At 45.3% G+C, this 25,726-nt stretch overlaps 1 protein-coding gene across 3 annotated transcripts in view; it reads left to right on the top strand.

Annotated features, from left to right (window-relative positions):
• Nucleotides 1–25,726, top strand: part of SLC37A2 (solute carrier family 37 member 2) — a 1,087,044-nt gene that overhangs the window by 514,955 nt on the left and 546,363 nt on the right. For all 3 annotated transcript variants that reach the window (XM_068240256.1, XM_068240255.1, XM_068240254.1), the window contains exons 8-10: nt 7,541–7,578; nt 23,647–23,802; nt 23,885–23,975. In XM_068240256.1, the coding sequence (XP_068096357.1) occupies nt 7,541–7,578; nt 23,647–23,802; nt 23,885–23,975 (285 nt within the window). The remainder of the gene's footprint in view (nt 1–7,540; nt 7,579–23,646; nt 23,803–23,884; nt 23,976–25,726) is intronic.

The following is a 25,726-nucleotide window of genomic DNA, read 5'->3' as shown; positions in this document are numbered from 1 at the left end:
AAGAGGATACAGCTGTCCTCAACGATGAGATGGAGGAAGATTGCGAAGATGTGGAGTCCGTTTGGGTAAATATTCATGGTGGAAATAAAAGTTGCCAATTGCTTATTGGGGTATGCTACAGACCACCTCTTATTAATGAAGCTGCAGAACTGCGATTACTACAGCAGATTGAAAAAGCTGCAAGTAAAAATGAGGTCATAATTATGGGCGACTTCAACTTTCCAGACATTGACTGGGGTATTGAGGCTACCCATTCTGGTAAAAGCAGCAGATTTCTGGCAGCACTACAGGACAATTACTTGACTCAAATGGTAACGGAACCAACTAGGGGGAATGCGTTACTGGATCTGATCATTTGTAATAGACCAGATAATGTATCAAATGTGCAGGTTCAAGAACATTTGGGAAATAGTGATCACAACATGATAACGTTTGATCTGGTGACTGATAGGCCACGGGGCAGCGGGACCACTAAAACTATGAATTTTAGAAAAGCAAAGTTCAATCAAATTAGGCAGGCACTAAGTTTGGTGAACTGGGATAATGTACTACAAGGGAAGGACACTGAAGGTAAATGGCAAGCTTTTAAACATATTCTCAATCCATATTGTAGTATGTATATCCCATATGGAAACAAAATGTCTAGGAATAAAAAAAGGCCTCTATGGATGAATAGAAAGGTTAGGGATAAAATGAAGAGGAAAAAGAATGCCTATAAGGTCCTAAAACAGGAGAGGACTGAGGCTGCACTAAGCAATTATAAGGAGTGCAATAAAAATTGTAAAAAAGAAAGTAGGCTGGCAAAGAACGAAGCTGAAAATCAAATCGCTAGGGATATCAAATCTAACCCCAAAAAGTTTTACAAGTACATCAACTCTAAAAAAAGAAAGATTGACTGTATAGGAATCCTAAAGGATGAGGGTGGGAACTCAATGGTGGATGACCAAGGTAAGGCAGAGTTATTAAATGCTTTCTTTGCTTCTGTCTTCACAAAGGAAACAGCACTGTTGCAAATTACAGAGGCAGAAGAGTCTCAATCTTCTAACTGTAATATTAAATACTTAACACAGGAAGAAGTAAAGGCAAGACTAAATAAATTAAAAATAGACAAGGCACCTGGCCCGGATGGCATGCATCCTCGGGTCCTAAGAGAATTAAGTTCAGTTATAGCTAAGCCCCTTTATCTTATCTTTTGTGACTCTCTTGCAACTAGCAGAGTCCCAGTGGATTGGCGTACAGCCCACGTTTTCCCATTATTTAAGAAGGGCAAAAAATCTGATCCAGGAAATTATAGACCTGTAAACTTAACATCAGTTGTATGCAAACTATTTGAGGGGTTACTAAGAGATACTATACATGACTTTATAGTAGAAAATAATCTTATTTCTCAGCATCAACAAGGGTTTACTAAAGACAGGTCCTGTTTGACTAACATGCTCAGCTTTTATGAGGTAGTGAATGCTAATATGGATATTGGGAATGCTGTAGATGTGATATACTTGGACTTTGCAAAGGCCTTCAACACTGTTCCCCACAGAAGTCTGGTGCAAAAGTTGAGGATGCAAGGACTGGGGAAGAGTTTGTGTGCATGGATAGGGAACTGGCTAATGGACAGAAAACAAAGAGTTGTGGTCAATGGATCATACTCAAAATGGGAGACTGTTAGCAGTGGGGTCCCACAGGGGTCTGTACTGGGTCCAGTGCTCTTCAATTTATTTATTAGTGACCTAGTAGATGCAGTAGTGAGCAATGTTGCTATTTTTGCAGATGATACAAAATTGTGCAGAATCATCAACTCTCAGGAAGATAGTGTCATATTGCAACAGGATCTGGATAGGATGGCTATATGGGCACATACATGGCAGATGAAGTTCAATGTTGACAAATGTAAAGTCATGCATTTTGGTCGTACCAATGGTCTAGCACCATACAAAATAAATGGGATACAGTTGGGAACATCAAACTTGGAGAAGGACTTAGGAGTACTCATCGACAACTAGTTAAATAATCATACTCAATGCCAAGCCGCTGCAGCTAATGCGAACAAAATTTTGGGATGCATTAAAAGGGAAATAAAAACTCGAGATGCTAGCATAATAAATTGCCCCTGTTTAACTCTCTAGTAAGGCCACATCTGGAATATGGAATTCAGTTCTGGGCACCACATTACAAAAAAGATATTGCAGTTTTAGAGCAGGTGCAGAGACGAGCTACAAAATTGATACGTGGGATGGAAGGTCTCGCTTACCAAGAAAGGTTAGATAAACTGGGTTTATTTAGTCTAGAGAAAAGACGCCTTAGAGGAGATCTAATTAACATGTATAAATACATCAGAGGGCAATATAATAGCTTGGCGGATGAGCTTTTTGTCCCTAGGCCTTCTCAAAGGACTAGAGGACATGAGATGCGCATGGAGGAAAAACGTTTTAGCCATTTATTTAGGAAAGGGTTCTTTACAGTAAGAGTGATTAAGATGTGGAATGCATTGCCACAGGAAGTCGTTATGGCAAACTCTATACCTGCATTTAAAGGGGGCTTAGATGCTTTCCTTGCGTTGAAAGACATCCATTGCTACAATTACTAGGTTATGCTTAATGATGTTGATCCAGGGATTTTATCTGATTGCCATCTGGAGTCAGGGAGGAATTTTTCCCTTTTGGAGCTAATTGGACCATGCCTTGTGGGTTTTTTTTCGCCTTCCTCTGGATCAACAGGGGTATGTGGGGGACGGGCTGGAGTTGTACTTTGTACTGGTTGAACTCGATGGACGTATGTCTTTTTTCAACCAAAATAACTATGTAACTATGTAACTATGTGGTCAAAATACTCATTTGCCTAATAATTCTGCACTCCCTGTATTTGTCTTTCTGATGAATAAATATCTAATTTCAACCGGCAGAAGTCAGCATTTCATAACAAATAAGCAAAATTAATAACATTCATTATAAGACTATAAAACCGCCAGGTGGCATCATTTGTCCTAAATACGGGACAATACAAAAACCTTGGAACTTATTATTGACATTCCAAAGGACAATCATAGTCAAAACATGGCATTATTTTCTTGCTGTCTGTAACGGCCTTGTAACAAGAACATCAACAATCTTCTAGCTTACAAGTTTAAACAATCTAATAAAAGTTTTAGTTTCATATTATATAGGGTTTAACAATAATTATTTCTTTCTTTAGAATTACTGTATTGATTATTAATATTTATATATACATACACAAATGACAGCTTTTCCTGCATAAATAAAACCGCTAGAATTCTGACATCTTCACTGTCACCAACAAGGTCCACACCAAAAATAAAAAAAAAATTGTTCTGGCATGTGTACATGCCTAATTTTTCTGGCGTGTGGTGCTTAACTGTGGCTGCAATAAAAAAAAAAAAAGTGTGTACATGTCAATTCCCCTTCCTGATCGTTACCTTGTCGTGGTGAGGGGGCTTGCATATCACAATGAAGCAATGACCTATATGAGTGTGTTGTGGGCACACCCAAGGGGATAAGGTCATTGCTTCATTGTGGACAGACCAAAATCGATCGATCGGCTGGATACGTTTTGGCAAAACCGTAGGTCGCCTCAGGGGATCATTCAATAAAGCCTACTAGACCAACACTGGGCCCACACTGCAGAACCAGTGTTTTCTGAGTCACTTTACTGGCCCGACCATTGGGGCTTGAAAACTGCCATGGCCTGCACTCTCACCAACATGCGCACATTAGCACAGCGACCACTACACAAAGATTGCAGCTGAGAGGACTAACATTTAAATCCTGAGAGTGACAGCTGTTCACTCTTTGCAGTGCATTAAACGCCAAGTTTGGTCTGTCAGAGTTTGGTCTGTCAGTGTGAAACAGGCATTACCCTTACATTACCACTCTGGACATTTAAAGTCAGCATGGTCAGGGCAGGTATATCACCCTCAGCTCCCGAGGGGGATATTCCATCTCCCACAGCCCTGTGCATTAATAACATTTTTTTCAAAATAAAAATATAATTTTTTCATTAATAAAATTGACTTTTTTTCTCAAATTAAATTTGTATGTGTAAACCTGCGCCATCATGTGCAGAGCTAAGTCACCGCATCTCTGGCACACCGTGTTGGGGCAAGGGTCCATCTAACCACTGATATCTGGTCTGCAAAGCATGGTTAGTCAGACCTCCGGGCAAGTGGCCTAACCTAAATTAAAAACAACATATGTATAACCTTGGGAGCAGCTAAGCAAAAATGTGTAACTTACATTTTAATGGACAGCGAGGAGAGGGCCAGCGCATACCACAAAGTCTGCATCTGAAATGACCAACAGCTCACATGTGCAGCACCTATAATAAGCTATCTGCACACTTCGCATTTAATTCAGATGCAAATCATATGCATAACTACTATTACTTACCATGCAAACGGGAAACTCGGGAATACAGGCTGGGAGCAGCTAACCTGGTAGTTACATACTAGCAAAATTATGAAAAGGGGGGAGGTTGCACATCTCTAAAAACATGCTGCAATTGACTGGTTAATCGCTCAGGCATGCAGCACCTCTATTAGCCTAAAAATGCATGTCCTGCGTCCAAAACAAATGCTACATTTATTACACTATGGAGGAACTTTGGCTTCCAAACTATAGTGGAGGTCTGCCTCACCGTGGCGCAAGTGTCCAGTATATTATACTTTGCATGCAAACTATAGTGGAAGCCAAAGTTCCTCCATAGTGTAATAAATGTAGCATTTATTTTGGACGCAGGGCATGCATTTTCAGCCTAATAGAGGTGCTGCATGCCTGAGCGATTAACCAGTCAATTGCAGCATGTTTTTAGGGATGCGCAACCTCCCCCCTTTCCATAATTTTGCTAGTATGAAACTACCAGGTTTGCTGCTCCCAGCCTGTATTCCTGAGTTTCCCTGTTTGCATGGTAAGTAATAGTAATTATGCATTTGATTTGCATCTGAATTGAATGCGAAGTGTGCAGATAGCTTATTATAGGTGCTGCACATGTGAGCTGTTGGTCATTTCAGATGCAGCCTTTGTGGTATGCGCTGGCCCTCTCCTCGCAAAGCATGGTTAGGGCACCTATACCGCACATTGGTTAAACCTGCTGACTACTGTGGCAACTGTGTGGCTCTGCAATGGAGTTGGTGACACCACCACCATGAATGGCAGACCTGCTGTTATTTGTAATTGTAATTTAAAAAAAAAATAGTTTTGAAATGTAAATAACATCGCATTTTTTTTAAAATATCTTTGTATTTGTGGGTTTTTTGTTTTTTTGTTTTTTTTTTATAAATACATTCTTATTACATTTATTGATGAAAAAAGTTATTAAAAATACATTTGAAATATATGCTTACAAAAAAAAAAAGGTTGTAGAGTGAGGGTACGTTTCCACTTGTGCGTTGCATTTTTGCGGCGAAAATCGTGGCAACGAATCCGCAAGCAGTTGCGGTTTCGTTTGCGTTAGCATGCCGATTTTCACGCAGAATCGCTCGCGGTTTGCGCTATGCGATTTTAACCATGTTGGTAAGCATTGACATGGGTTTTTATGCGACGACGCATGCAAAAAATGCATGTAAAACCGCAAGACAAAAACGCTTGTGGTTTTCCTATTAAATTATATTACCGGTGATTCGCTTGCGGGTGTGCGGCATGCAAATTCTGACGGGTCTGCAGTGCAGATTTTTTTCTGCACAGCAAACCGCACAGAATTCCTGACAAGTGGAAACATCCCCATCAACTTGTATTGGTTATGCGAATCTGCATGCAGTGAACGCATGCAGATTCACTCTAGTGGAAATGGGCCCTGAGCCTGTCTGCTTGCTACCATGAGGCTGCATTTCCACTTGTGCGGTGCGAATCGCCGCAGTAAAAATTCGCATGCGAATTTCGCATGCGGGTCTACGCGAATTTTCATGCGAATTTCCATGCGAATTCGCATGGATGAGGATGTATGCGAATTTAACCATGGCAGTGCTGGTGTGCTTTTCCATTGTTTCTATGCGAAATTTGCATGCGAATTCGCATGAAAATTCGCATACACAAACCTCATGCGAATTTCCTATTAAATACATTGTATGCGATTCGCATAGCGGTATGCGGTATGCGAATTCTGATGGCTCAGCCATGCGAATTTTTTCTGCACAGAAAAACGCAAAGGAATCCTGACAAGTGGAAACAGTCCCATTCACTTGTATTGCTAAGCAAATTTGCATGCGAAAAATGAATGTGAATTCGCGATAGTGGAAATGGGCCCTTATAAAGTTCTACTAACAACTTCCCATCTTGGCCTCTGCTACACGTCACGCTGGTCCATTCAGTTGAGCATGCAGCACCATACACACACACACCTAGGGGCCTTACAGACCTGTTAGCGCACAATCTCGGTAAACATGGCATTAAGAGTAGCAGTTTGGACACAGGCACTCGATCCAAGAACAGCATGGTGGTGTGCCAGGTAGCCTGCATTTTATTGCCTGCTTCCACCGTGCTGTATGTTTTTTTTTTATTTATTAAAAATAAAATAAAGATTTTAAATAACATTGTAATTTTTTTTAAATAACTTTTTTATTTGTGTTTTATTTATTTTTTTATAAATAACAGTAATAAATAACTTGGATCCCCCTCTAGCATGCCCCTATCCAAGGTGTTATGGCCCATACTCACGGGCTACAATTGTTGCCGCAACACGCGGCGCGCGCGTGTTGCGGCGACAGGTCGCCCGTGAGTATGCGCCATTGCACGGGCGCGCACCCCGAACTGTCGCCTGTCGCTGATGTCGCCAGGCGATTGAACTGCTCAATCGCCTGGCGACAGTCGCCGCCGCAACTCCGCCGCAACTGTCGCTAGTCCGCGTGAGTACGCGGACTAGCGACAGCAACCTCCATTGAAGTATACGGAGCTTCCGTCGGGGGGAGGAGGAACGTCGGCGACAGCTTCCGTCGCGCCGCTGGTCCCTCTTCCGCGTGTGTACGCGGAGGGACCTGGCGAGGAGCTGTTGCCCACACGCTCACGTGTGCTGGCGACAGGCCCTAAAAGTTGCCCGTGAGTATAGGCCATTAGACTCTTTGAAACAAGTTTCCCATCACTTTTGTGGCCAGAAACAGTCTCTGTAGGTCGTAAAATTTGCCTGCCCATTGAAGTCTATGGCAGATTGACGGGTTTGCGTGAACTCAAACTTTGCCAGAAGTTCAAGTTCAACATTCGCGAACCCAAAATTTGATGTTCGCGACATCTTTAATACCTTTTTAAAATAGTTCCTTATTTTAAATTTGTAAATTAAATTTGTAGCTTATTATAGAATAAATGTATAAGAAAATAGTCGAATAGCATAAAAAATGCAGAATAAGATCAGATAAGGATTTAGCCAGTGGTTATTTACTAGATGGAACTAAACCAAATGTTGAAAGGTTTCATAGTCTAAAGTCAGCTTCCAGCAGGCTGGGGATGTTCAACAATGGGAGACTTCATAAAATATGTAATCCAGCTAAAATCTGTCATCCAAAGTAATCTCAGCACCCACCTTGTTTCTGATTTCTTTACAGATCCAGAAGATATTGGTTGCACTATTCCTGATCAAAGTGTAAGTCAATTTAATATATTGTATAAAGGTCCTGCCATTAAACAAAATACATGTCTAAGAACCCTACAAGGGAAGCTACCATCCCCCTATTTCTGTGCAGCATACTGTTTCTTAATCATTGGCACTATTGTCCATCATTGGGTTCTATTCTCAATGAGTTACCGCATGAGTTAAATTAGGTAATGATAAACACCGACCAAAATATCTCCATTTTCAAATTCACAATTTTTTTTCTCCCTAAATTACCTCATGCGGTAAAAGTGAGGTAAAAGTCTGGTAATTACCTTAAAATGTATCTCCTATTTGAGATTCACAAGTGAAAAGTTGGTGTTAATTAAGGATTATTTTATCACCTACAAATGTTAGGTGATAATTTTCACTTTTCTGCTTTTGGCCCTCAGGATGGAAGGAGAGAGAGAGAGAGAGAGAGATAGAGAGCCTAGCATTGAGGCTGGTGGACACAGAACAGGCAAAGAGCAGAAAAGTGTTTTCCATCTTTCATCCAGTGCTGAGGAAAGTCTATTAGTATCTGGAACTTCTGGAGTATACTGGAGCTTCTCATCTGAACTATTTGCAGTGGGCATCAGGAGAAGAGGCCTACACTGCTGCAGATGGTGCTTGCTGTTGGGCTCCAGGCGCGTCGCTAGGGGCTTAGATAAGGAGCACTGGCCCGGTATCTTGTCGGGTGTGCCCGGGATATGAAGATCCGGTGTGCCCGCTGGCGTTGCTCTGGCTATTATAATCACAGCATCCCCGCTGTAACTATAGCTGCAGAAGTGCGGAGTGCAGGGGGAGGATGCTTTCTAGCCAGGCAGAGATCACATAGGGCCAGGCAGCCAGTGAGGGCGGAGCGACTCTCCTGCCATGTTTGGCTCCTTATTTGAGATTGTAGAAGGTCCGTTTCAGCTGGAGCTCAGATGCTTCTGTTTTGGACTGTACTGCTTTCTCTGCCATTATAGTGGACTCTGAGTGATCTGGCAGGGGCGAGAATGTGAGGTGCAGCTGCCCTGTACGAGAGGAGAGGAGACCGCAACACAGCCCTGGAAGTACACAGGACAGAGAGGAGCTTGTGCTGTGAATAGGCAGCATGCACAGGCAGACAGCTGAGTTCACCCTGTGTGAACTCTGTGAATCCCCTGTGGCTGGTGGTAAAGCTGCGACCCTTGAGCTTTTTTCTTTTCCCCTCTCCCCTTTCATCTTGGGCTCTCTCCCCTCTCTGTGTGTTTTCCTACCCCCTTCCATCTCTCCCCCCCCCATTCTCCCTTTTCCCCTACATCTTCTGCTCCCCCCGTTTTTTTCCACTTTCCTATCCCTTCCTTCCATCTTGTACCCCTCCTCTGTTTTTCTATCCCACCCCCTTTCCATCTTGTGTTCTTTCTTTCTATTTTTTTCTATCTTTTACTTCTCCCCCTTCACCCTCCAGGGGCGTATCTACCGCCAACATGGCAGTAGCTTCCAATTCCATCTCCCCTCTTTTTTTTCCCTTTCTAAACATAGTCATGACACTGACTGAGCTCAAAGGAGCTCACAATCTAATCCTACCATAGTCATACAGTAGTCTAATGTCCTACCATATTATTATAATGTATTTATATAGCACTGACATCTTCTGCAGCACTTTACAGAGCACATAGTGATGTCACTGACTATCCTCAGAGGAGCTCACACTCTACTCTAATCCTTCCATAGTCATAGTCTAATGTCCTACCATATTATTATTATGCATTTATGTAGAGATGGCTCCAACCTCATATTTTCAGCTCGTGAACCTTGAATGCTATTTGTGAGTGAAAGTACTATAGGCTATCTCTGTGTGTGTGTTAAAGCAGAGTTCCTCAACCCTGTCCTCAAGGCTCACCAACAGTACATGTTTTGCAGAAAACCACAAACATTCACAGATGAAGTAATTAGTGTCTCAGCAGAGCTGAATAACTACCTCTGTGGATTTCCACAAAACATGCACTGTTGGTGGGCCTTGAGGACAGGGTTGGGGAACACTGCGTTAAAGTACACAGCCCTGTGATACATACACACACACTCCTCTCCAGCTGCCGTGCATTTGACACTGTGTGCCTCTATTATTTTCCGCGCATGCGCAGACCTGTCACGCCGGCCACCATGATGACGCCAAACGGCCGGCGTGATGACTCATTGCGCCATTAACCAGGAAGAGGTAGCCCGACACCCGGCCCAAGTGTCGCTGGGTGCCGCCGGTAACGGGGGCCGGTGGAGGCTGCAGGAGAGGAGCCACGAGGACACCGTGGGACCTCGCCACCTATGGTGAGCTGGAAGAATCCCCAGGTAAGTGTATTCTTTTAAATTCGGGCACTCCTCGGAGTCCCTTTAAGGGCCATCATGCTGAGCCAGCCCCATGTCATTTGGAGGCAACACAGCATGATGGAGCTTGGACCCAAAGTAAAACAACATTCCCTCAATAAAATCCCAAATGAGGGAGAGGGGAAAAAGGGGGGGCACGCAGTATCCGGACATATTAAAGGGACTCCGAGCAGTGCAGAAACTATGGAAAGATGCATACCATTTTGAAGCTCTTTCTCCTCTTTCAATCGATATATAAACCGCCACCCTACGCCTTTTAGTTTTCGCTATTTTTGCGATCGAAATCGTGGCCGCCGTGATTTTGATCGCGAAAATATTGAAAACTAAAAGGCGTAGGGCGGCATTTTATGTGTCGTTGGAAAGAGAAGAAAGAGAGCTTCAAAATGGTATGCATCTTTCCATAGTTGCTTGTATTACACAGGACGACTTTTCCCCAAAGTCGGCAGCTCCATTCAGCTCTCTTGAAGCTCTCTTTCTCCTCTTTCCAACGACACATAAACCACCACCCTACGCCTTTTAGTTTTCAATATTTTTGCAAACGAAGTCGCGGCAGCCGCGATTTCGATCGTGAAAATAGTGAAAACTAAAAGGTATAGGTCGGCGGTTTATATATCGTTGGAAAGAGGAGAAAGAGAGCTTCAAAATGGTATGTTTATTTCCATAGTTTCTACACTGCTCGGAGACCCTTTAAGCACAGACCCAGCATGGGGGAGCCCAACCCCCCTTCGTAAGCAGTAGGTGGCCATATTGTATAGGATTTACAAAGTATCTGTAAGGTATCAAGTTTGAGGTCCTCGTGAAGAGATACAGAAGGCAGGGAGGAAATGGGAGAAAGAGCCCCCGTGCCACATCCGAGCACCACAGACATGACCTGGGGGAGGTCCGACCCCATATGAGAAACAATATGAGAAACAATATGAGAAACAATAGAGACCTCATTGCAAACCTTATCGATATGCAAGACATTAGCATGTTGTCAGGTATAGGGTTTGAAAAGTGAGTGGGAGGGGAGCCTCCATGCTGCATCCGGATGCCACTTTGGGCACAGACCCAACATGTGGGAGCCCAGTCCCAAGCACCACATAATAAACAGTACGTAATAAAACATAATACATAACCAGTATTAGGGATAGCATAGTATTGTAAACCTTCGGCAAATATTCATATGCAGTGAAATGGCGATGTTAAAGTAAATTAAAGGCTCCCTAGCAGAGCATATGCTGTGGTACTTGAGAGTAGGAGCTAGTCTAACATGACCGCCCCTCACTATACAGTTTCGCGCCATTAAAGGATAACCAGATTTGCCAAGGCCAACAGGAAATCTTGACCAGGCAGTATACAAGAGTTGCGAATAGTTTTGCAAAGGCACCAAAAACAGAGATGAGGTTAGAAGGTGGCTAAAAGAGACATCATTAGTGTGTAGTCTAGTGGCCCCTGAGGTATGCATGCTGATAAGATATACTCATGAGCAGAGGAGTGAAAAAGTGTCTGAGAGTCTCGATAGGCCCCATGTGAACAAATAAACCAGTTGACTAGAAATTTAATGAAAAGGAACAGTAAAGCAGGCATAAACAGTGTTTAGATACTCATCCTTGAAGTGGATGCACGTGGAAGATTGTTCCTTGAATGCCATTCACATTGTGGTGGCAGGGACCGTTGGGGAAGCGGGTCAGGAGGGGCTTCCAGGCGAATGTTTTCGTGAGGAACAGATCTTTGCCTTCTTCTAAGGTCTTGACAACACAGGCCCGGTCATTAACAGTGAATATTAGTTGGCAGGGAAAGCCCCAATGATACTTAATATTCTCTCTGATTAAGGTAAGAGTGATAGGCCAAAGGGTCTTCTCTGGAGTGTAAGTGGAGAGAGATCTGCATAGAGATGTACAGATTGCGGGACTCCAGGCAATGTTTCCAGGCTGCACGCAGCTCAGAGAAGCTGATCTCTGATATCTGCATGATGTATTTTGAGCACCACATCACGCGGGAGGTCGGGGTTGCGTGGTTTTGCCAGTGCCTGGTGAATGCGGTCCATCCTGAACTGAGAGACATCCACTTGTGGGAGTAGGGCAGCAAATAGATTTTGAGCTGCAGGTTTTAGGTCAATCACCGACTCCGGAAGGCCTCTGCTACGGAGATTGGAACGGCGGGCCCTGTTTTTAAAAACCTCCATTCTTAGCTCTATGGTGTCAATCCGGTCAGTGTGCGCTTCTATATGCTGTTTGTCATCTGCCAGGGCATCGGTTATGCTGTCAGATTTGTGTTCTAATCTAGGTCACATACTCTTTTGCAGATGTCTTGAATCTGAGCTGACAGATCTTTTACTGCGGCCGACAGCTCTGCTTTAAAAAACTTTTTAATAGTGCGATACAGTTCTGTATCTTCAGCTAGTCTTTTAGCGGAGGATGGACCAAAATCTGGAGAGAGGTACAGGCAGTGAATGATTTACAGCTGTTTCGCGCCTTAACATATGTGGCACATCATCAGGAGGATTTAGGAGCTTGGTCTTGATCTGCTTGCTCGGAGTGGTCAGAGTCGGCGCCCTCCTCCGAGCGATGCTGGGCCTTGTCTAACATGGCTGCCTGCTTGCCACGCGGCTTCCCGAATGCAACGTCCGGCAAAGTTTTGCGAGCGCGTGATTTGGAAGCAGGCGGTCTCTTTTGCCTCCTGGACATCTAGTCACTGGCTTCAGAGGGTGAAAGAAACGGGTTTTTGCTTAATTTTAGCCCAAAATTCTGGCTCAGGGACTAGAGCTCACGCACAAGGCATCCATCCTCAAGCGCGCCACAGCCACACCCTTTTGCCTCTGATATTTAACATGAAAAGTAGGAAAATGTTTACACAGCTACTTAAACATTATTTGTACTTTGTAATTTTAGAACACTTGGTTTGATAGTGTTTCTTTAATATCTCTTTTTGAACCTGTGCTTCGGCTTGGGTTCCCTTTAAGACACTTGGGATACAGGCATGAGCACAGAGAATGTTAGCTGTGTAATTGGTGTTCCTTTGAAACATGGGCATAACTAGACATCACTGGGCCCCCGTGCGAAACTTTGGATGGGGCCTCCCACCTCCCTCGCTTTCTGCACAGGAAAACTGAGGACCAATGTGTTTTACCCATGCAGATAAAAAACACTTAGACTTAAAGGAAACGTCAGGCAATCTCTGCTACCCCCAGATCTACTTACCCGGGGCTTCCTCCAGCCCCTTGCAACCGACAAGTCCCTTGTTGCAGCTCTGTTCCCAGTGCATACATACACACACAGCCGTATTATTTTACTACATGAGAGCACATGCTATATGGAGGAACAACAATGACATGCTGAACGTAAGATATAGTATCAATGTAACTTTGGCAAAACATTCAGAATGTCACTGATTGATACTGTTATTACAGGATTTTGGACTCCATGTGAGACAACAAGCTCTCAATGAAGCAGCAACAGTAAGAAATAGGCAAAACCGAGAGCCCAATATGGTGTAGTGTGTTGAAAAAATATGCAAAGGGATAGGTGAGAAAAATTATACTCACAAACATGGGTTACCAATCAGGCAACCACTGTATAGGCAGGTGAGGAGATTAGACCTGTCCTCACTCAGGGTTAAGAAGTCGCTCTCTGTAGATAGGAAAAATCAGGGGGTAGCACTCCCCTTCACCAGGAGTGGATTCAATATATTTATATGTAAAACAGAGGTGCCAGCAGGATAAAATTAGGTAAAATGTTTAAAAATTTCTTGGAGTAAGTGGTGGGCTTACCTCCACAAAGCAGACACAAAATACTATCTCAATAACAATAAACACATTTATTATATGGTACCCCAAAAGTGCAACGCGTTTCGCAGGTCAAACCCGCTTCATCAGGCAAGAAAATGGGGACAACTGTGAATGGGAAACAATAGACAAGTGTAACGATCGGTGTCAGCAAGAACAGATTTTCTGATTATTGGTGATCTGCAGTATCACCAATAATACAGATGCTATACCTGATTATGTGGTGATCTGCAGAATCACCAATAATGCGAGTATAGCGAGACACAGGGCAACAGGATGTAAAGATAGGTGTTTGGTGCAACAGTAACACAATGTGTACTGAACACCCGTGGAGCGGGTGATTCAGACTGCACTGCAGCCGGTGATCACCTGAGGGGCAGGAGATCAAGACTGTACTGCAGCTCCTAATCACCTGAGGAGCAGGTGATGAGGACAGTACCATAGTTACTAGTCACCTGAGGAGCAGGTGATTAAGACTGTACTGCAACTACTGGTCACCTGAGGAGCAGGTGATTAAGACTGTACTGCAGCTACTGGTCACCTGAGGGGCAGGTGATTAAGCTGTACAGAGAATCCCTCACCATGGGCTAGGCTCACTGGTGAGGGCGGGAGAGTCAGAGAGGCAGATTCGGCAACAAACGGACAGATACGGTACAAAGACAGAAGGCCAAATCAGAGTAGTGTTCAGGCTGAGTCCGCAACAGGATCAGATAGGCAGAAGCACAGAATCAGTAGGCAGAAGAGTAGTCAAGGCTAGCAGAAGGTCATCACAAATACAATACAATTAGTACTTTAAGCTATCAACAGAATCTGACTAAGTTTGGATCTTCAGCTCCTGCTGGTTCTAGCACACTTTGGGATCTGACTAAGGTCTGAGTGCTAACACGCAGCATTTGCAACAGCAGACGAGGAGCTACTGACAGGCAGGTCCTATATATACTGAGAGCGCCCCACAGCGCCGCCCCAGTCACTCAGCCAATCAGGAGCACTGCTGGAGTCAGCAGACCGGCTGATCAGCTGACTCCCCTGGCGCGCGTGCGCATAGCCCTCAGTCTATGTGCAACTGAAGGACCAGGCAAAACTCCACCATGTAACTGCGCGGCGGAGGCCGCCGGCTGAGACGTGGAGACAGCCGCCATGCCGCTCACTGCTGCGGCGGCATCCCCGCTATTTATTACAGTACCCCCACCACCTGAGGAGTGGACCCCGGACGCTTCTTACACGGCTTTTCAGGGTGTAACTCATGAAACTCTTTCTTTAGATCCTCGGCATGCATGCGGCAATCCGGCACCCAAGTCCTCTCCTCCAGGCCATACCCCTTCCAATGGACCAGATACTGTACAGAATTCTGCACTAATCGAGATTCGAGAATCTAAAATCTTCTCGATCTCAAAATCTGGTTGGTCGTCAATCATCACGGGGGGGGGGGGGGAGGGGGGAGGGAGGGGGAAGAATCTATATGCACAGCAGGCTTCAACAATGAAACATGAAATGATCTCACACCTCTCATGCTGGCTGGGAGATAAATCACATATGTCACGTCATTAATCTTTCTGGACACAGGGTATGGGCCTACAAATCTGGGTCCTAACTTAGGTGATGGTTGCTTTAACGCCAGATGCCGAGTAGAGACCCACACCAAGTCTCCTGGGTAAAACTTCCACTCAACAGACCGCCTTTTATCCGCCTGTTTTCTCTGCGTCTGGAAGGCTTTTCCCAGATTCCTTTTTACAAGCACCCAAATTTCCTTCAATGCCCTTTGCCAATCCTCTAGAGCCGGAAAAGGGAAGATGCCACTGGTATTGAAGAGAATTTGGGTGATCTCCCCGAAATCACCTGGAAAGGAGAAAAACCTGAAGAGGAACTCTTCAGATTATTATGTGCAAATTCCGCAAATGGCAGCAACTTTACCCAATCTGACTGCGCATCTGCCTGAGAAATTGCTCCAAGGACTGGTTAACTCTTTCGGTCTGTCCATTGGTCTGTGGGTGGTAGCCTGATGAAATGACAGGTCCATACCGACCTGGTGGCAAAAGGCTTTCCAGAATTTAGACACAAACTGGATTCCCCTATGTGACACCACATTCTCCGGAATGCCATGCAGCCGGAAAATGTGCTGGATGAAGAGATCAGCCAATTCCTGGGCCGAGGGGAGTCCCTTCAGAGGGACAAAATGAGCCATTTTACTGAACCTATCAACTACCACCCAGATGACCGACTTGCCCTCAGACCTGGGGAGTTCTCCTACAAAGTCCATAGACAAGTGAGTCCATGGTTCATTTGGCATCTGGTTGTAGCGTACCTACTGGTGCTTGACGAGAGGGCTTATTTCTGGCACACACAGAGCACTCTCTCACAAAGTCTTTGCAATCAAGAGCCAACGAAGGCCACCATACACATCTGGCCAGTAGGTCCTGAGTTCGAGCAGGACCGGGATGCCCTGCATTCTTATGGGCGTGGAACAATTGCAAGAGTTGTAGGTGAAAAGGAAGTGGCACAAACAGAACCCCCTCGGGCTTCCCTTCTGGAATATCTTGCTGGTAAGGCCCTAGGGCAGGGGTTTCAAACTCAATTTACCTGGAGGCCGCTGGAGGCAAAGTCAGGATGAGGCTGGGCCGCATAAGGGATTTCACAATCAGCAGCCCTTGCCCACCCCAAATCACCCCCCCACACACACACACACACACACACCGTCCCTTGCATTAATTTTTATTTCAAAATCAAATTCACACTGAAGCGAACTATTTTGCCTATTTTACCTTATAGTTCGCTTCAGTGCTCCCATTACAAGTACTCCGCCGTGTCCCCAACGCAAAATGAGGGCTGCAGAGCCCCCAAATCGCCCAAGGGGCAATCCGCCGGCATTTCCTGGAAGGGGCAGAGCTTTCAGCTTCAGCTCTGCCCCTCATGACGTCAATCGTGACGCATCGCCGCCTCTGTCCGCCCCTCTCACTCTTCCTTCACAGAGAGGGGCGGGGACAGGCGGCGATCCGTGCGGCGATTGACGTCAGGAGGGGCAGAGCTGAAGCTGAAAGCTCTGCCCCTTCCAGGAAATGCCGAACTATAAGGAAGCTTTTGCCGGCGAGGGCCACAAAATATTGTATCGAGGGCCGCAAATGGCCCGCGGGCCGCGAGTTTGAGACCCCTGCCCTAGGGTAACCGCCCAGTCTTCCCAGGTTTCCCAGGTATAGACCGTGATCGTATGTTCTGCCCCTTGCAGCCAATGGCGCCATTCTTCAAAGGCTAACTTAATGGCTAAGAGCTCCTTATTGCCAATATCGTAGTTCCTCTCGGCTGGAGAGAACCTACGAGAAAAGAAGGCACAGGGATGTAGTTTGCCTTGGAGGCCAGAGCGTTGAGACAGCACAGACCCATCCCCAATCTCTGATGTATCCACCTCAACAATGAAGGGGAAGGTGACATCCACGTGTCTCAAAATGGGAGCAGAACAAAATAACTTTTTCAACGTAGCGAAGGCAGACTGTGCCTCTACTGTCCAATGGTAAGTGTCAGCCCCCTTCTTGGTAAGGTTGGTGATGGGTGACACTACAGAAGAAAACCCTTTGATGAACTTCCTGTAGTAATTGGCGAAGCCAAGAAATCTTTGGAGTGCCTTCAATCCTACAGGTTGAGGCCACTCTAATACAGCAGAGTATTTTTCAGGATCCATGGAGAGACCTGAAGTGGAAATAATATATCCCAAAAAAGGGACCTTAGTGACTTCAAAGAGGCATTTCTCTAACTTCGCGAGTTCTGCCTCAATTTTCTTAAAACAAACGTCACGTTTCTGATGTTCTGTTAGATTGGGTGAGAAAATCAGTATATCGTCCAGATACACCAGCACAAATTTTCCCACAACTTCCCTAAAGACTTCATTGATCAACTCCTGGAAGACGGCAGAAGCATTACACAACCCGAAGGGCATGACCAGATACTCGTAGTGCCCATCGGGCGTGTTGAATGCCGTCTTCCATTCATCACCGTCCCTAATGCGTACCAGATTGTATGCTCCTCGTAGGTCTAGCTTAGAGAAGATACTGGCATTAGTCACCTGCGCAAACAAATCGTCAATCAAAGGCAGTGGATAGCGATTTTTCACTGTGATCTTATTTAAACCCCGATAGTCAATACAAGCTCATAGCCCACCATCCTTTTTCTGTACAAAAAAGAACCCAGCCCCTGCTGGTGACCGAGAAGGACGGATAAAGCCCTTGGCCAAATTTTCTTTAATGTATTCCTGCATAGCCAGCTTCTCTGGCCCCGACAGATTATAGAGATGGCCTCTAGGGGGCATACAACCTGATCTTAACTCTATGGGACAGTCGAAGCTCCGGTGTGGCGGGAGTTTCTCTGCTGATCTTGGACAAAACACATCAGAAAATTCTGCGTACTGCACTGGCACCCCTTTCACCTGAACCTTGGTGGCGCAAACAGCAACTTTCTCCAAACAATGATGATGACAATGGGCTGACCAGCTCTGTAGCTGACCTAAAGCCCAGTGGATCTGAGGGGAGTGTAGTTGCAACCAAGGCATACCGAGGATTATGGCAGAGGTTGCCATTTGCAGGACAAAGAACTATAGTTTCTCCTTATGTAGAACCCCTATATTACACAACAATAAGGGGGTCTGGGAGAGAGGCTGTCTACACTGTAACAAAGAATCATCTACCGCTGTGATCAAAATCTGACGGTCTAAAGGAAGTTAGGGAATCCCCAATTTTTTGACAAAGTCATAATCCATAAAATTGGCTGCAGAGCCTGAGTCCACGAATGCTTCTGTGGCCATGGCCCCGACCCTCCCAGGTAATGGAGCAAGGGAGGTGTAAGCGATTATTATCTAGAGGTAAACCCGGCTCGCCTAGGGTATTACCTCTGACTACACCTAGGTGGCAGCGTTTCCCGACTTTTTTAGGGCAATTCTGGACAATATGACCCTCCTCAGCACAGTATTGACAGAGTCTTTCTGACCTTCTGCGATTCTTCTCCACTTGAGTTAACCTAGACTGACCGAACTGCATCGGTTCGTCCTGAGGTGACGAGGGTGGAGAAGAGGCGTAGAGAACAGATCTTACAGCATTTGTCCCCCGGGTTTGTCTTTGATAGCGAAGGCGGCGATCAACCCGCACCGCCAATGAAATTGCTTTGTCTAGAGATTTAGGCTCAGGATGCCCTAACATCAAATCAGCAACTGCATCGGATAGTCATGACAGGAAACAGTCTAATAAAGCATACGTTCCCCATCTAGCTGATACAGCCCACCTACTAAACTCTGCGGCATAAACCTCCACTGGATTACGACCCTGCCTGAGAGTCTTTAGTTTCCTCTCAGCCGTAATAGCAATATCCGGATCATCGTATATAACTGCCATGGCCTTAAAAAACTCCTGAACTGAGGATAATGCCTCATGCCCTGTTTGAAGACTATATGCCCATGTTTGTGAATCTCCTGACAAAAGGGTCTTTATAAAGGTTACTCTCTGGTTCTCAGATCCTGACAGATTGGGCCTCAACTCAAAATAGGATAGCACACGGTTTCTGAAATTCTGAAAGTCAGATCTATGCCCAGAAAACTTTTTGGGTACGGACATACGAAGGTCCGTGACTGAAGGGGATCGCACTGTATCAATAGTCGTTTGAAGTACCTGTACTGTCCCAGACAGTTGATTGATCTGAGTCTGTTGGATATTGATCACCCCGATAAAATTGTTTACCGCGGTGGTCGGGACTTCAACCTGACTATGCAGTGCGTCCATAATGTTTGGTCTGCTGTTCTGTAACTATCGGTGTCAGCAAGAACAGATTTTCTGATTATTGGTGATCTGCAGTATCACCAATAATACAGATGCTTTACCTGATTATGTGGTGATCTGCAAGATCACCAATAATGCGAGTATAGCGAGACACAGGGCAACCAGATGTAAAGATAGGTGTTTGGTGCAACAGTAATACAATGTGTACTGAACACCCGTGGAGCTGGTGATTCAGACTGCACTGCAGCCGGTGATCACCTGAGGGGCAGGAGATCAAGACTGTACTGCAGCTCCTAATCACCTGAGGAGCAGGTGATGAGGACAGTACCGTAGTTACTAGTCACCTGAGGAGCAGGTGATTAAGACTGTACTGCAACTACTGGTCACCTGAGGAGCAGGTGATTAAGACTGTACTGCAGCTACTGGTCACCTGAGGGGTAGGTGATTAAGCTGTACAGAGAATCCCTCACCATGGGCTAGGCTCACTGGTGAGGGCGGGAGAGTCAGACAGGCAGATTCGGCAACAAACGGACAAATACGGTACAAAGACAGAAGGCCAAATCATAGTAGTGTTCAGGCTGAGTCCGCAACAGGATCAGATAGGCAGAAGCACAGAATCAGTAGGCAGAAGAGTAGTCAAGGCTAGCAGAAGGTCATAACAAATAATACAATTCAATGAGTACTTTAAGCTATCAACAGAATCTGATTAAGTGTGGATCCCCAGCTCCTTCTGGTTCTAGCACACTTTGGGATCTGACTAAGGTCTGAGTGCTAACACGTAGCATTTGCAACAGCAGACGAGGAGCTACTGACAGGCAGGTCCTATATATACTGAGAGCGCCCCACAGCGCCGCCCCAGTCTCTCAGCCAATCAGGAGCACTGCTGGAGTCAGCTGACCGGCCGATCAGCTGACTCCCCTTCTATTCGCATAAAGGTCCTGTCGCCTGGCGCGCGCGCGTAGCGCTCAGTCTATGTGCAACTGAAGGACCAGGCAAAACTCCACCATGTAACTGCGCGGCGGAGGCCGCCGGCTGAGACGCGGAGACAGCCGCCATGCCGCTCACCGCTGCGGCGGCATCTCCGCTATTTATTACAACAAGGCTATAACATAACTGCAGAAATAAACATTTAGATATACATTACAGGATGTTATAAAGATGTGAGTATTGTGAATTTTTACATGCTGTACAGCGGTTGTTCTTGCAGGGGAAACAGACAGACTATTGTGGTAACTGGGTGGTTGGATGGTTGGTTTTTGGTATACGTAGTTTGCTGGGTGTTAGAATGTTACAGAGGTTGGGGGCTCTCCTGTAGGTGATTGAGGGTGTTTTGGGTAATAGGGGACATAGGAATGGGTCCGGCATCAGGATCTCCCATCTGTTTTTAAGGATATTACGGATGAACATAAGCTGGGCATTGTATCTAGTAATGAATCTGGGTGGGTCAGTATTGTTGATTTGATGAGTGTTACCTGAGGAAGGGTTGGGGTGTTTTGCTTTGTATTTGGCATCTTTGATGAGTTTTTTCGGATAGTGACGATCATTCAATTTTTGGGTGAGAGTTTCAGATTGGGTATCAAATTGTGATGAGTCTGTGCAATTCCTATGTATCCTTCTGTATTGGCTGTAGGTAGTATTTGTAATCCATGGGTGATGATGAAAACTATGGAAGTGTATGTAATTGTTGGCATCAACCGGTTTGAAGTAGGTCTTGGTTTTAATCTGATTTGATTCTATGTATAGTGTGAGATCTAGAAATTCAATAGAGGAGGTATGGTGTTGATATGTGAATTGGAGCTCTGCTGGGTTGGAATTTAAGTAACTGACAAAGTCTGGGATGAGGAGAGTGTCCCCTCTCCAAATAAAGATAAGATCGTTGATATAACGTTTATAGAATACAATATTATTGGTAAAGGGGTTGTGTGGAGATAATTTGAGTTTTTCAAGGAGGCCCATGGTGAGATTAGCCTATGAGGGGGCGAAGGAACTACCCATTGCCATTCCGCTTATTTGATGGTAGATTTTATCGTTAACCGTGAAGATGTTGTTATTGTAATTGTTGTTGAGTTTTTGTGTATTTTTGGTAAGTAGTAAAATCTATATTTTACTACTTACCAAAAATACACAAAAACTCAATAACAATTACAATAACAACATCTTCATGTTTAACGATAAAATCTACCATCAAATAAGCGGAACGGCAATGGGTAGTTGGGTTGAGTATTAATGATGAAGTTTCTTTCCTTTTTTGTAACTATATTTGACATGAAGGCGTTATTAATGAGGGATTTGAGGGAGTTATTGAGGGTAAGGGTAGGATCAGTGGTCAGGGTTTCATAATGTTTTGGGTTGTTCAGGAGCCTGGCTGCCTTCTCCAAGTAATCAGAGCGGTTTAGTATCACTATGCTGCCCCCTTATCAGCGGGTTTGATGACTAAGTTATGATTAATTTGTAGTTTTTTAAGGGCCGAGGATTCTTGTTGGGTGAGGTTGGATTTAGAGGTGAGTGGAGGGTCTTGTAAGGCTTGTAGGTCTTTAAGGACCAGGGAATAAAATGTTTCAATGAAACAACCCTTGGAGGAAACTGAATAGAACCGTGATCTACCTTTTAACTGCGTGGTAATGTATTTTTCAGTGTTGACCTCCGGGTGGGAAACAATTGTGGTAGGTAGGGAGTCATTGGTTGTGATGATGAGTGAAGTGCAGTCGATGTTAATGGTAGATTAGAGGTTTTTTATGGCGTAATGTCTTTTTAGGGTTAATTTGCGGATTTATGTTAGGTTTGTTACGTTGGGACTTGGGCGCTGTGGAGGAACTGGTGGTGATGTCAAAACTTTTTGGGGGTGGGACAACTCCCGTGAAAAGAGTGGGTTTGGGGAGACCGATTTTTCATGGTGGATTCACAATACTCACATCTTTATAACATATCCTGTAATGTATATATCTAAATGTTTATTTCTGCTGTAATGTTATAGTCCTGTTTATTGTTTCCCATTCACAGTTGTCCCCATTTTTTTGCCTGATGAAGCGGGTTTGACCTGCGAAACGCATTGCACTTTTGGGGTACCGTATAATAAATGTGTTTATTGTTATTGAGACAGTATTTTGTGTCTGCTTTGTGGAGGTAAGCCCACCACTTACTCCAAGCAATTTTTAAACATTTTACCTAATTTTATCCTGCTGGCGCCTCTGTTTTACAAATAAATACAGCAACAGTAAGACATCAATCTCACTCCATTGAGTTGTAAAAGTATTCAGAGGCCATAAAGTCATTATCCCGCGTGATAAGAATCTAGGAATCCTTTTGCTGAAAAGGGAAAGTATACAACTTTTTTTCAAAATGTGACTCATTTGTTTTAAGGTTGTACATCAAGTCTTTAGAACTTTGCAGCAGTAAGAGACAGATGTTTTTTACGAACCCTAGGGAGAAGGGACAGTGTACAAATTCCAAAGTGTGTGTGATTCCTTATCTGTGTGGTGGACACATGAAGTCAATATAACAATGCTGTGAGAGCAGAATACGTTTTTTTTTTCTCCATGCCTTAAAGGACTTACGAGCCCAAATATAAAAAAAGACAAGTACCTTAAACACTTTTAAATGCACGGAGGACGCCGTCCGCGTCCTCCTTGCAGTTCCGCCGGGTCCCCGCAGTCTGATCGCCCCCTGTGCCGCTCCCAACCCCACAGACGGGGTCGGGCTCCCCTTCCTCTCATAAGATGGCCGCCGGAGCTGGCCGCGGCTGCGCAGTCCGCATACACGTTAGTGCAGCTGCGCAGCTCTAGGGCCTCCCCCCTCGATCCCTGCTACTGTGCGTGGATCGAGAGGAAGGGGAGCCCGACCCCGTCTGTGTGGTCGGGAGCGGCACGGGGGGCGATCAAACTGCGGGGACCCGTCGGAACTGCACGGAGGACGCGGACGGCGTCCTCCGTGCATTTAAAAGTGTTTAAGGTACTTGTCTTTTTTTTTATATTTGGGCTCGTAGGTCCTTTAAGCTGTCAGTCTCTCAAACTTTCCCCCCCACGGGCCCCCTGTGGCGCCTGCCCCCCCCTGCGGAGGCATCCCTTGCAGGGTCTATTGTAACGCCCCTGCTTTGAAACTAAATAAGGATGGTGGCTTATAAAAAAAATCAAAGCAAAAAAATAAAAAATCAAAGCATCTGCTTTTCCTCTTCTGGCTTATTAGTGCAAAACTTTTATTTAGAACTATATCTTTTAGGATGAAGGGAAAGGTGAACTAAACAACATCCAGACCATAAACAGCAGCACAGAAAACATATGCAAGACTGGGGTAGAAATAGAGAATTCTGTGAATCACCAATTGACTGAACACCCACCACAGGCTATTAGCTTCTGGGGAGCTCTGAAGATCCCGGTAAGCAGTGACCCCTTTATATACATTACATACATTGTTACGTAGGCCTCATGTCTACTCACAATTGCTGTTTTCTTTCCAGGGTGTTATGGAGTTCTCGCTCTGTCTGATGTTCGCCAAGCTAGTTAGTTACACCTTCCTTTACTGGCTTCCACTTTACATTTCCAATGTGGGTAAGTGTCACGTGCTGTGCAGACAGATTTCTGCAAGTCTGCACAGAGAAGCAGCTAACCAAATGTTTCAGTAATATAAGGTTAGTGCACTATTTACAATTGGGAATACTGCAAGCATGAACTAAACCTCATATCCCAATAAGCCCCCTCAACACAACCCCAGTAAGCAACAATCCTAACTGACTAACTAATCAACAAGTGAACAGCAAGCACGAATACATACAGGGATATGCGGTACAAAAAGCAGCAGGCAAGTAGCAAGGTCATAAGGCAAAGCAAGAATCAAAACTAGGGTAATCAGACAGACAGAATAAAGATAAAAAGCTTGTGCTCTTCAGACAAGAAACAGAAACAAGAAACAGCTACAGAGTTGTCCAGTGTCTAGCAGCAGGGCCGGATCATCCACCAGGCAAAGCAAGCTCCAGCTTAGGGCCCCATCCTGGGTCTAAAGGGCCCCATCAGCATCCTTCCATTCCATTAACTTTTTCATGCCTGCTGCTGTGGCTACGGAGCCCCATCCGCATGTAATCCGGCTCTTTTACCCTCCTTCCTGCCTGGCCTGCTGCAGCGCTGTTCAGTTTCCGGAAATAAGGTGAGGCTGAGCGTCGCTGTTGCTATGGTAAACAGACGCTCCAGCCTTCACCTCAGCCCACAGAGAGTTAACGTGTGTGTGCAGGCAGGGCAGCGGGCTTCTAAATACAGGAAGTCTGCCCGAATAGAGAGGGAGCAAAGAGCAGCATATCAACACAAGCCAGCAGCAGCTGCACGAACATTGCAGCTTAGCCACCTGTAGCAGCGTCTCTCTTCAGCTCTCCCTCCACCCTCTTCACAAACTTCTGGTCAGCTGCTTTCAGGGCATGGATTAAAGGATCTGAGCAGTAAGGATGGATCCGCGCTGTGTGTCTGCTGATGTTCTGCATTCTTTCCTCCACAATTCAGTGTACATTATTAGTTCCTCTGTCACCTCCATCCCGTGCCTGTGATCTCTCTCCCTTCTACTACTAATTAACACTATAGCTCTCAGCAGGCTGTCTGCTGCCAGGTACAGTTGGCCAGTTGCTCTGAAGTCTAATCTTTTCAATCTTTACACCAGGTCATCAGAGGAGTTTAGAGGTCTTGCAGTTGCCTGGTTGCTGGTGCTGACATGAAGTGTGTGAAAGAAAAAGAAAGCTCTGATTTCAATAGTTCCGTGTGTGTGTGTGTGTGTGTGTGTGTGTGTGTGTGTGTGTGTGTGTGTGTGTGTGTGTGTGTGTGTGTGTGTGTGTGTGTGTGTGTGTGTGTGTGTGTGTGTGTGTGTGTGTGTCTGGTGGGTGTGTGTGTGTCAGGTGGGTGTGTGTGTGTGCCTGGTGGGTGGGTGTGTTTGTGTGTCTGGTGTGTGTGTGTGTGTGTGTCTGGTGGGTGTGTGCCTGGTGTGTGGGTGTTTGTGCCTGGTGGGTGTGTCTGGTGGGTGTGTCTGGTGTGTGTGTGTGTGTGTGTCTGGTGTGTGTGTGTCTGGTGTGTGTGTGTCTGGTGTGTGTGTGTGTGTGTGTGTGTGTGTGTGTGTGTGTGTGTGTGTGTGTGTGGTGGGTGTGTGCCTGGTGTGTGTGTGTGTGTGTGTGTGTGTGTGTGTGTCTGGTGGGTGTGTGCCTGGTGTATGTGTGTGTGTGTGTCTAGTGTATGTGGTGTGCGTGTGGGTGTGTATCTGGTGTGTGTGTGTGTCGGGTGTGTGTGTGTCGTGTGTGTGTGTGTCGGGTGTGTGTGTGTGCCTGGTG

Source organism: Hyperolius riggenbachi, chromosome 6 (assembly GCF_040937935.1).
Source record: "Hyperolius riggenbachi isolate aHypRig1 chromosome 6, aHypRig1.pri, whole genome shotgun sequence".
In the NCBI taxonomy this organism is placed as follows: domain Eukaryota; kingdom Metazoa; phylum Chordata; class Amphibia; order Anura; family Hyperoliidae; genus Hyperolius; species Hyperolius riggenbachi.
The sequence above is the reverse complement of the archived record's forward strand: the minus strand, read 5'-3'. Positions and strand labels throughout refer to the sequence as shown.